This window comes from Puma concolor, chromosome D2 (genome assembly GCF_028749965.1).
Source record: "Puma concolor isolate L17-30 chromosome D2, mPumCon1.1.hap2, whole genome shotgun sequence".
NCBI classification, from domain to species: Eukaryota; Metazoa; Chordata; class Mammalia; order Carnivora; family Felidae; genus Puma; species Puma concolor.
Genome location: NC_141677.1, coordinates 47,868,556 through 47,881,176, shown reverse-complemented (window position 1 = coordinate 47,881,176; position 12,621 = coordinate 47,868,556). Strand labels below are relative to the sequence as shown.

The following is a 12,621-nucleotide window of genomic DNA, read 5'->3' as shown; positions in this document are numbered from 1 at the left end:
CCCAATTTCTCCCGATTATAACATCTTGCAAAACTACAATATGGCAACCAGGATATTGACATTGATACAGCCAAGATACAGAAATCCCCATCTCCACAAGGGTTTCTTATAGCCAAACCCATCAACTCCCATCAGCTGATAGCTTCCCATCAACTACTCCCTCCTTGACCTCTGGCAATCACTAATCTGTTCTCCATTTCTATAATTTTGTCATTTCAAGAATATTATATAGGGACGCCTGGGTGGCTCAGTCGGTTAAGCGGCCGACTTCACCTCAGGTCATGATCTCGCGGTCCGTGAGTTTGAGCTCCGCGTCGGGCTCTGTGCTGACCGCTCAGAGCCTGGAGCCTGTTTCAGATTCTGTGTCTCCCTCTCTCTGACCCTCCCCCATTCATGCTCTGTCTCTCTCTGTCTCAAAAATAAATAAATGTTAAAAAAAATTTTAAAAAGAAAGAATATTATACAAATACAATCACACAGTATATAACCTTTTGGGATTTTTTTCCCCTCACTCAGCATAATTGTTTGGAGGTTCCAGATTGCTAGATGTGTCAATAGTTTGTTACTTTATCACTGAGTAGTAGCTGGGGGGGGGGGGGGGTGGGGGTGGATAGACTCCAGTTTGTTGAACCATTCACCCACTGGGGGACATCTGGGCAGTTTCCAGTTTTGGGCTATTGTAAATAAAGCTGCTATAAACATACATGTCCAGGTTCTTGTGTGAACTTAAGTTTTCATTTTCCCAGAGTGCAATTGCTGAGGTGAAGGGCATTTGTAGATGTATCTTTTAAGAAACTGCCAAACTGTTTTCCAGGGTGGCTGTACCACTTTACATTCTCGCCAGCAATATTGTTGAGTGACCCAGTGTATTCATGTCCTTGCTAGCATTTGGTATTGTCACTACTTTTTATTTTAGTCGTTCTGATAGGTGTGCGAGATAGTTCACTGTGATTTAAATTTGCATTTGTCTAATGGCTAAGGAAGTTGAACATCTTCTCATGAAGTTATTCACCACCATATATTCTCTTTGGTGAAATGTCTCTGTACATTTCTGCTCGTTTTCTAGTAGGATGGTTTGTTTATTTTTTGTTGTTGAGTTCTGAGTGTTCTTTATCGTCTACATACTAATCCTTTGTTGGTTGTACAGTTTGCAAACATTTCCTCTCAGTCTGAAGTTTTGTCTTTTCATCCTCCTCATATGGGTGTTTACAGGGCAAAAGTTTTTAATTTTGATGAAATCAAATTTATCACATTTTCCTTATATAGATAATGTTCTCCATGTCAAGTCTAAAAATTCTCTGCTTAGTCCTAGATCCCAAAGATTTTTCTCCTCTGTGTTCTTCCCCAAAGTTTTCTAGTTCATATTTTCTGTTTAGGCTTGTGGTTCATTTTGAGTTGAGTTTTGGTAACGTACAAAGTTTATCTTACTTGGTGCATCTCCTCTGACCTGGCTCGTCCTGACAATGCTCCGCTGTGTCCTTGCCCTCAGATATCTACATATACGCCGTGCTTGTGTGCTGTGTGGGGATTCTCAGCGTCCTACTCTTCACCCTGACCATCATCTGGCAGTCTGTGTTTAGCAAGAGGAAATCCAGAGGTAAGTGGATAGATAAGGTCATGTCTGGAATGGGAGCACTACCAAACCACAGACAGGCGGAAGACGCTGGGCAAAGTATAACCTTGTTTGAAAAATGCATCGTGAGTCAGGGATTATTTACCTGTGACTGGTGAGTACAGCGAGTGAGGAGCTGTGTCTCCCTGAGACTCCGCTAAAATCAACTGTGACCACATTTAAATTCCTCTTTTTCTCAGGTCCCTTCCTCCCGTGGTTTCTGGGGGGTGGGGGTGGCCCTTACTCCTCTCATTCTCCTAGAAGGGGCTATGGAGTCAGATGAACCTGGGTTTGATCCCGACTCTGCCACAGACCGGTTTTAGATGTATTCCTGAACTGCCCTGAGCTTCAGTTTCCTCATCTGCGAAATGAAATGGGGTAGACACTGCCTTCCTCAGTTAGCACACTGTTGTGAGTGTTATTATTCACAGTACCGGCACTGTGCCTGGCAGGCAGGTGGGGTTAGGAAGGCTCCGCCCGGCCTGAATGTTCACTTCCTAACATCTCCTTTCCTGTTGGCATCCCTGATGCCCGGAATGTGTCCTCAGCCCCTTCTTGCTCTGCGTTTTCTGTCTTAATGATTCCAGTTCTGGGAACGCTGATTCTTCTCTATGAAGGCTGCCTGCTTTCCCTCTTCAGTCCCCACCTCTCACCAAGCCTCAAAGTCACATTTCCACCAGATCCTGTACATTTCCTCTGAAACACCCTCCGGGCTGCACCCCCTTGCGGATTCCCGAAACGGGTGCGGACGCTGTAGCTCCCAGAGATGATGTGGGTGATAGCTGGGCTCTGGAATTAGGCTGGCTCTGGTTCAGATGGCAACTCTTCACTTACCAGCTGATGACTTACCCGCTCTGCCTCACCTTTCCCATCTAAGTAATGGGAATGTAGTAGGGTGCCAGGCTCTTAGGATTATTATGAGGATTAAGTTCAACGACAACAAAAACTTTAACACATTCTGACTCTCGTTAAGTGTCCTGTGTGTATGATAACTTGTGGTTATGGTTACACGTAAGTGCAAGGTTACAAAGCTGGGAAGTGTCAGATTTGGTGGCCACGGTCTCAGGGGACACTCAAACAGGGAAACCGAGCCCTGCTTCCAGAAGGCCTCTCCGCTGAGGCCGAAGTGCGGGCAGGGCTAAGAGGACCAGGGAGGGAGGGGGCGCACTCAGGGACCAGCCTGCAGGACGCTGTTTGCAGCACAGAGTTAGGAGACAAGGGGAGGACGGTTCCAGAACTTTCAAGAGCTATAGCTGTGGGAGAAGGGTCACCAACAGGAGCCGCGGAAGAGGGACCCAGGCGGTGCCAAACCAGGAGGCCGCAGGGAGGGAGCCAGGACTATGCATTCCTCAGCCCTTCGTTCTCCCTCCCTCCTCCCCTGCTGCTTTGCTTTGGTCTCACGGACCCAAAGCCAGAGGGCAGGGCCCGGAGGTCAGCCTCCAGGCCAACAGAGGTCCTGAGAGGTGCACAGAGACACTTGGCACACTGGGCTCCGGAGACAGAGCAAGGCCCGTGGCCACACCTTTCTCCTTCACAGCTCGTGCCGCTCCCACTGTGCTCCGCACGGTCTCTGTGGAGCCCGAGAGCTGCCTTCATCCTCGCTATCTGCCTGCCTTGTCAACAGAGCCGGGGCTTTCCCCGGCTCCGAGGCTCCGAGACCTTGCCCACGTTTACGGGCTTGCGGCACGTGTTGCACACGTACAGATGTGCTCGCCGCCCTTGCAGACGACGGGAGTCACGGGCCATTCACCTCCTCCCTTCTCCTTGGAATTTGGCGTGCGGCAGCTGCTCAACAAATGGGGAACAAATGTGTCTGTGTCCCAGCTGCTTTGCTCCCACCTGTTGGAGTTCGGAAGCCGCCTGGGCAGTCTCCAAGCCCGTTTTGCTCCAAAGACACCTCTGCCCATGTTCAGGAGCATGCTAGAGAAGTGTGCCTTGAGCTGCAGGTTCTGTTAGGCCTTAGGCAGAATCGGGGAAACAAAGCAAGGGAGTTGGTTCAGGAGACATCCTTCCCCTTCAGGGCCAACAAGGCAGACTGAGACACACCCTCCGGGCTTCACTCAGAACCGCTAGAGACCCAGATCCCAACTGCCCTCGTCCCTCCCGGAGCGGGCACAGACAGCCTCGTGTGCACCTGCACGCAGTGTCCGAGAGCCTTACCGAGCTGCCAAGAGCTTCGCCTGGGCGCCTGCGGCAGGCCAGACTGTTGTTGCTCACTCGCTCTTCTACGTTCTTGTGTCATCCTCACCATCTGTCAGGAATGACAGTCCCTACTGCAACTGTTTGAGAGAGAACACAGCTGAGGAGCCTGAAAAGTCCTGAAACAAGGGCGTGGCAGAGGCCACGTCCAGCCTGATCCCGAGCCTTCCACATTTGTCTTCAAGAAAACCTTCGCCATCTGGGGGCCATCCTTGCCAAAGAATTTCCCTTCAGCCTTCCATGGTGGTTGTTGCTAAGGTCCTTCCTGAACAGCAGTCATAGCTCCCGCAGCTCCTAGGGAGCTGGCCTTCTGTAGCCCTGGCAGGCAGGTCCTGCCCCACGTGGCCTAGGAGCCAGGCACCTCCCCACCACACTGTAGAGCCAAGGACAGAGGACTGTGGTGGGCTCAATGTCACCCCTCAGCTGGACCCCGGAGCCTTAGAGCAGCACTGCCCAGACCTTAAGGAGCAGATGGTTCCCTGGGAAACCTGCTCAAATGAAGATTCTGATTCAGTACCTCTAATGCGATCCCAGATGGTGTCACCACTGCAGGTGTGAGGCCACACTTTGAGTAGCAAGGCCTTAGAGCCGGTTCTTCTGAACTCTGTCCTACTCTGTCCCTCCCTTCTGTCACAAGTATTCCAAAAGGATCTCATTACTCTCTGGAAATGAAATTCATAGATGAGATATGCTTGCTGAACCCACAAATATAGAATCAGGCTCAGACCCCCTTGTCATATGGACATGGTCTGCGTTTTCTATGCAACCATGTGTGTGTTGGGCCTTCTGCACCCTGGCCACATGGAGGGAGGCTAAGCTCTCTTGCCTGTGTGAGAACCACACAGTGTGCAGGTTCATGGGCTGCTCGCATACATGTGCAAAGCAGAGGTGAGCCCAGCACCTGCTCTCCCGCTCCCTTGGCAAGATCTGTCTGAAAAGAGGATATCAGAGTAGCTGTCCCCACTCCTGACGAAATCCCCTGGAGGGGCCCTGAAATAAACAGAGCCCATCCCGGAAGCCGGGAGGCCAGAGGGCCAGTGTCCTTCTCTCTCAGCCTTCCTGCTGCCCTGCCCTCACCCCCTGCCTTGCACTGCCTCGTTTTCCTGAGGTGCTCGTTATTCACGTGAGCTGGACTTAACTGCACCCATGTGTTACTTGCCTTCCACTTCCTCCCAAGCTGTGAATCTTCATCCTGGCTCTTTGTTAGTGCCAGGGTACCTGGAACTTCATCCCAGGGCCTCTGCAGCTTTGATTCACCCTGGAAAGCACCAATCTTGATGGCTCAGGACCAAGCCCTGAGTTATTCTAATGGTTCCCCAAACACACTGGTTTCGAATGGCCTTTACTTGTTCAGGAATTAATCCAGACTCGCTGCTTTGAGATGGCCCCAACAATCCCCCAACCTTCTCCGTCTGAGCTTTCAAAAGGGCAGTTTTTAAAAAATGTTCATTTTATTTTGGGGAGAGAAAGAGAGAACGTGAGCAGGGGAGGAGCAGAGAGAAAGGAGGACAGAGGATCCGAAGCAAGCTCTGCAGTGACAGCAGAGATCCTGATGCAGGGCTTGAACTCACAAACCGTGAGATCGTGACCTGAGCCAAAGTCGGATGCTTCATGGACCGAGCCACCCAAGTGCCCCTTAAAAGGACAGTTTTGAAGGCTCACTAGACCCAGATGGAAAGAGAGGGGCTTAACCCTGTTGTCTCTGCTCTTTGTGATATCTTGGTCTCTGCTCTTTGTGATATCTCTGCTCTTTGTGATATGCTGGAACTCTAGCCCTGGAACAGGGCTTCCTAGAGCTTGCCAGATGGATAGCGAGATATCTTGCTAGATAGCCCTGCATCAGGCTCTGAATTAGCAACACAGAGCCTGCTTGAGATTCTCTCTCTCTCTCCCTCTGTCTCTACCCCTACCCCACTCATGCTTCTGTCTTTTTCCAAACAAATAAATACACTTAAAAAAAAAGAAACTGTTGGAAATTGTAGATTGTTCCTTTTTCTCCTTGAACTTTTATCGTCAAGCCACTTCCACCACAAGATTTTATCCCACTTTATTACAGTTGTTTTTGTTCATACTTCTCCATAAAAATAATGTGTATAAAGATTTTAATTAAGGATTTTAAAATTTCCTTATTCCATAAGTTTCCAGGTTTTAATTGTTTTTGTGTTGAGTTACATAATTAATGAGATCTAGAAAACGGGTATAAAGAATCAAAACTCCATGATGATATTATCAATTTTGATAATAACCATACGGAGAACATTTCATTAGAAATGTATTTTTATTGAAGTAGATTTGTAGTTTACTTCATATACCCTTGTATGAATTTGCTTAGTAATAGAATTCAGCACCAAATCTATTCCTACTTTTTACATAGATGCTAACCCTGAAATACTTCATTCCACATAAAAAGAGGCAGGAATGGATGAAGTTTTCTTATACTATTCAGTACTTTGTGTACTACGGAGTTACATGTCCGAAGTCATATAGTGATCAGTCATTGAAAATGATTTTTAATACTCTCCCAGCTGACAACTGGATTAGGTTATTATTTAATCCTTGCTGAAAGCAAAGTATTGGAAACTTCTCTGCTGGTGAAAGGTTTAGATGCCCAGCCATTGGTCATTCGCTTTCTCAACACCGGCACCAAGGTTTCAAATCATTTCTTGTTTGGTGCCTACTATTTACCCTTAGGACAAGTCTCCATAGTACAAGCCAGGATGGGTGAGAGGCGTGCGTTCAATTCTGTGCAGAGAAAGGATGATGTGATGAGGAGGGAGGGAAAGGAATACAGCCAGAACTCAGGCATGTTTCAGGAGAATGAATTCTGAGGAAAGAATACCATGGTAGGTGAGGATCTAGAAACTGCTTTCCTCAAAACTGCCTTTCCTAAGAGTGCCCAATGGTGTGCAGATCCCAGACTAATGATCACTGATCTATTTAATACATCTAGGGTAATTCCAGGAATATATGAATTGTTCGGTAACTACTAACTGTGGTTTTATTATTGCTGCATCTGGAAGTTATCCCACACAGAGCAGGTGCTCAGTAAACAGAATGCAGAAGGAATGTACGTACTAATAAGGGGTTGGAACAGGTGAACCTAAAGAGCCCTCTCTAACATTGAGATTCTGTCATGCTGGCCTGGAACCTGCCCTGGTCACCTGCAGGACAGATCACGCCAAAGTGTCATAGCTTAAAACATCAATGATTTTATTTGCTCACAATTCCATAGGTCAGCACTTTGGGCTGGGCTTAGCTGAGCAGTTCTTCTGGTCTTGGTTGGAGTTGCTCCTGAAGCTGCGGTCTTCTGGTGGATAAGCTGGGGCCTGGCTGCTTTGGGGCATCATCTGGGGGGACTTGTGTCTGTTCCATGTGGTCTCATCTTCTAGTAGGCCAGCCAGGCTTCTTTACGTGGTCGCAGAAGAGTTGCCTATGACAAGAGAGAGAAAGTGAGCAAATATCAGGGCAAAAGGGCCTTTTATGCCTTTGTTTGTGACATATTGGTTATTGTTTCATTGGCCAAAGCACATCTGGTGGCCAAGCCCTGGGTCAGTGTGGGAGGGACTTTCACAGGATTATAGTTAGATACAGGGAGGTATGATTCATGGGGCCATTGGTGTAATGATCTACACCCAGCTCCAGGGCCTATGGCTTTACTTCTGCTTGAGATGAACTCAGTTGTGAGCATAGATTGGACACTTATTTGGATAACTTCCTGAGTATTCTTATATTTCCTCTGCAGCTAAAATCTGGGTTTTTTTCTCAATGAGACCTACTGTGGAGGATGTCTTGCTCTAAGACTGTTTTTCCAAGGACCCCCACTTAGTCCTGGAAGAGCACTGATCAGAGAATGAAAACCCATTTTACAGAGAGGAGCACCTAAGTGGAAATAGGTTTCCCCAAAAGGCTTTCTCATGACTGAGGTAAAACTTTGAAGTTCAGTGACTCTGTTACTCTAGGACCTTTCAGGTTAGAACCCACCTCAACCTAGCTTGGCAAAAAAAAAAAAAAAAAAAAAAAAAAAAAAAAAAAAGAATGTTTTGGGTTAACAAACTAGGAGGTCTGGGGTATATGGCTTCATGCCTGGCTCAATCCAGGAGTATAACACTATCAAGTCACTGCAGTGTCCCTACTATTGTTCTGCTGTACTCATCCACAGAGAAGTATGAAAGCCCCAAGAGGTGACTTGTATCAACATCTGGGCAACATTTGGGCACCTGCATTTCCTGGTGATTCCTGGAGCTTCTATATCTAAAGTAACATTTATTTATCATCTTCTATTTTTTTTTTTAACAGTGAGACATTATTTGGTGAAATGTCCTCAGAACAGGTAGGAATATTTTCTTTCTTTCTTCAAACGAAACTCTGATAGTTTACTTTCTATCGATATTACCAAGAAATTGGTTAAATATGTATCTTTACCTAGGGGGTCTGCATGTTGGTCTGCACGTTGGCCTCAAAATGTGTGTCCTTCATGCCCTTGCATGTGTCTAGATTCCATGCTCTGGTTATCACCCCCAGAGGGTCCAAAGAAAATATGGCTCATGCTGCTTCAACATACATGCTGGAGGAGGCTTGACGCCTGCTTTTGGAGAACCGTGTCCCCTGTTTAGGAAGAGGCTAGCAGCTTGGACTGAACCACTTTGATGCCTTCTGACCACAAATACTCCTAATTCCCTTTCACCAATGTCTGCTTGTCCTATGCCCCACTCTGCAGAATGTGGCCATTAGTAATATATGTGGTAAGATGCTAGCTTTCTAGCTCATGGAACACACCTCACAGGAAACATAACGGTTATAGTAGATATTGCAAACTCATACAGTTTAGAAACTTGACACTTCTGGTCTAGACACAATGGCATAGGTCAACTTCTCCCTGCTCTTCCCTGCGAAGCACAACCATAAACCCTGAAAATAATATCAGAGACAACCAAAGGAGGACTCAAAGGTGGTAAGAAAAAAATTATGAGAGCCAAAGACAAAGAAAAAAATCCTAAAAAAAATCAGAGAGAAACCATGCATGACCTACATTTGTGCAAACACAAATTTGAATGACAGTGAATTTTTCATCTGAATCCATGGAAGGCATAAGGACCACCAGCAGCTCTGTTGTGGTAGAAGGGGGATCATGTGACTTGGAGCAGTGTGCAATGCTCACGTTCAGCAGCATTGTCGGTGGAGGTGACCTTCTTAGGCATATCAAGCAGGGAGGTCCAATGACTTGACTAGCCTGAACTTTTGGTCACATTTGGGGCAAGTGTGTTTCTGGCTGAGGCAACGTGCATGTGCAGTGGAGAATGGAGAACACCCAAAAGAAGAGAAAAATACCATGCAAATAGTAACAATAAGAGGGATGGTAGCTAAATTAATAGCAGATGAGACATAATTTAAGGCAAGAAATATTACTGGAGACCAAGAAGGAAATTTCAAATTATGAAAGAACAATACACCAGGAAGATACAACACATATAAATGTATATGGGCCTAACAACGGAGCCTCAACACACATGAAGAAAAATAGAAAATTGAAAGATGAAATTGATGATTCTAGAATAAGAGCTGGATATTTCAAGATCCACTCTCAATAATTGATAGAATACCTAGACAGAAATTCAAGGGCACAGAAGATGAAGCAATTTGACCTGACACATAGAGTAGGAATACTCTACCCAATGACCACCTACCACACCTTTCAAGTGCACTGGGAGCATCCTCCAGGATAGACCAGATGCGAGGCCAGAAAACAGATTTGTATAAACTTAAAAAGTTTATGTATGTAAGAAATCACACAAAGTTTGTTCTCTAAGCAAAAGAATTAAATATAAACTAATGACAGAAATCTGGGAGAATCCCAAATGTTCTGAAATTTAAAACAACACACTTCTAAATAATATGAAGAAGAAATTATAAGAGAAATTAGAAAATATTTTGAATTGAAAAGAAATGAAAACAAAACACATGAAAACTTACAAGATACGCTGCTAAAGCAGTGCTTAGAGAAAGAATTATGGCTTTAAATGCCTGTATTAGACAAGAAGAAAGATCTCAGATCAATATCCTAAGCTTTCACCATAAGTAACTAGAAAAAGAAGAGCAAGTGAAATCCATTGTAAGCAGAAGAAAGGATATAATAAAGATTAGAGCAGAAATTGATGACAGGGAAAACACACACACACACAGAAAAAAATCAATAAAACCAAAAGTTGGTTCTTTGAAAAGATCAATAGAATTGACAAATCTTAAGTTAGACTGTACATGAAAATAAAAAAGAAAAAGCCAATTACCAAATCAGGAAGAAAAAAGGGAATCGCTACAGACTCAAAAGTTAACAGCATTATAAGAAAATAGTATGAACACTTTTATTCTAAAAAATAAGACAACATAGATGAAATAGAAAAACTCTTAGAAAGACACAAATTATCTAAATTGATTTAAAAAGACAGCTATAATCTGAATAAACCTATAATAAATCAAGAAATTGAATTGTTAGCTAAAATCTTTCCAACAAGAAAAGCCCAGGCCCATGTTGCTTTACTGGTGAAATATATCGAGAATTGAAAGAAAAAATAATACTAATCCTTCACAAATTATTTCAAAAAGTTTGAGAAAGCAGTCTTTTCAACAAATAATGCTGGGATAAAATATATAAGGAACTCTTGCAACTCAATAATAAGATGACAAATAACACAAAAATGGACCAAAGAAAAGAGATTTGAATAGATACTTTCCTGAAGAAGGTATATAAATGGCTAACAAATTCACAAAAATATATTCCGTTTCGTTGGTCATTAAGTGGTACAAATACAACTACAATGGCTGTAAAAAGACAATGATGTCAAGTGTTGGTGAGGATGTGGAGAAACTGGAACTCTGTTCATTGCAGGTGGGAATGTAAAATGGTGTAGCTGCTTTGGAAATCAATTTGGTAGTTTCTTAAAACATTCAACATAAACCTACCATATGATTACCCAGAGATTTTACTCGTAGGTATCTGCCCAAGAGAAATGAAAGCATATGTCCACACAAAGACATCCATGCAGTTGTTCACAGCAGCTTTGTTCATAATAACCAGGAGATGGAAACAATCTGAATGTAGCCATCAATTGATGAATGGATAAACAACATTTAGTAATCCGTTTGATGAAATACAATGCGGTAATAAAAAGGGACAAACTGCTGATACATTCTGCACATGGATGAACTTCAGAAACATTATGCTAAGTGAACTAAACCAGATGCAAAAAATATGTATTGTATGATACCATTTATCTGAAATGTCCAGAAAAGGATAAATTTATAGGAACTGAAAATAGTTGCTTAGGGCTGAGAGTGGGCATAGGAATTAACTATAAATGAGCAAGAGGGAAATTTGGGGGGTAATAGAAATGTTCCAAGACTGTAGTGTAGTGATGGTTGAGTCATACACTTGAGATCAATGACTCTCATGGGGAGTAAATTATGCCTCGATAAAGGTATTTGTTTCTTCTTAAAAGTATGTGACCCCCCCCCACAGAGCCCTAAGGACTGGCATTTCAGATATGGGGGGAGGTTATGGCTGGGGAGCCCAGAGGCTGTGAGGAGCCAGCCTGCCGGTGCTTCTCAGGATTTGCCTGCTGTGATCTACTGTGTCCCTTGCCTCGCTAACAAGGAGTGCCATTTGGGCCCCTCCCTTCCTCTCCCTTTGGTAATAGGGGTAAGACATGCTCCTACTCTGAGCTGGTACCAAGGCTAGACATATAGTAAGGGTGTCACCCTAGTCTTGTGGGCCTTAGAGTTTGGTCACCCCCGGCCGTGGGATACCTACCAGAGGTCAGTGATGACCACAAAGTCCCATTCAGATGCCACCCCTCTACCAGCTGGTGCTGTCTGTGAATCTGTGAGTGCCTGAGTTAAGCTCTCTCCATGGGCATGTCTCCTGTCGGGCCAGCCACAGATCTACCTCTGGAAAGCCTGTCTTTACTCCACTGCACCCCAGGACCATGTAGAGGTGCCCCGCCGACTTGTATTCATCTTCCCGATTAGGACCTCAGGCTGATTTGACTCAGTGCAGCCCAGATTCCTTGCTAGTGAACTGGTCAGTCCCTTGCCTTTCAACTGGTTCTGGCCTGAATTGTGCTCTGCCTCTGCAGCCCACACAGAGGCTCCTTCTGTCCCTGTCGTGTTGGGGCCTCCCGACCCCAGCTCCATCTGTGCAATGGCAGTGGGCAGCTGGGCCCCTGGAGTCTCAAGCTATTATTGGGATAAATGTCCTTCTCTGTCCTCTGACCACTTCCTCCTAAGGGAGAATGGGCAGAGAGCACAGGACCAGGGCAGGATGCCAGGAATGGAAACCCTTAGGCAGGGGAGGGACCCTCAGGAAGAGGCCACATGCTGCCACTGTGGCTGCGGTCACCAAGAGGAGGGCCTACCAAGTGACTGGGACAGACCTGGAGGCTCTAAGGGATTCCATGACTTATTGCGAGAAGTTCATACTGAAGGAAAGCGAGTCTCGTTTTGAATATATATGTGTCATCCCCAAAGTCGGAAGTTGCTATCCCCTGGGAGGGGGTGGCCCTGATTTGGGGGTTGGGAAACTGTTTCCTTCCCATGGGTAAGTGCTCTCCTGGAACAGAAAGCTGGGCCAGAGCATCTCAGGGTTCTGCAAGATTTTTCAGCTCCCTAAAAGCAGCTCGAGGAGTGAGCATGATACTGCCCCCAAAGGTCCCGGAAAGGCAGATTTGAAATGAAATGCCACCAACTGCATAGAGCCCCACACCATGACACCTTGTCCACGGATGCAGATGCCTTCTTTCCTGTAGGTCAAGTTTAAG

The 12,621-nt window shown here is 45.3% G+C and overlaps 1 protein-coding gene across 1 annotated transcript in view; it reads left to right on the top strand.

The window, feature by feature from the left end:
- Positions 1–12,621, top strand: part of VSTM4 (V-set and transmembrane domain containing 4) — a 98,518-nt gene that overhangs the window by 38,840 nt on the left and 47,057 nt on the right. The window contains exons 4-5 of the mRNA XM_086680250.1: positions 1,490–1,597; positions 8,108–8,141. Coding sequence (XP_086536376.1) covers positions 1,490–1,597; positions 8,108–8,141 — 142 coding nt within the window. The remainder of the gene's footprint in view (positions 1–1,489; positions 1,598–8,107; positions 8,142–12,621) is intronic.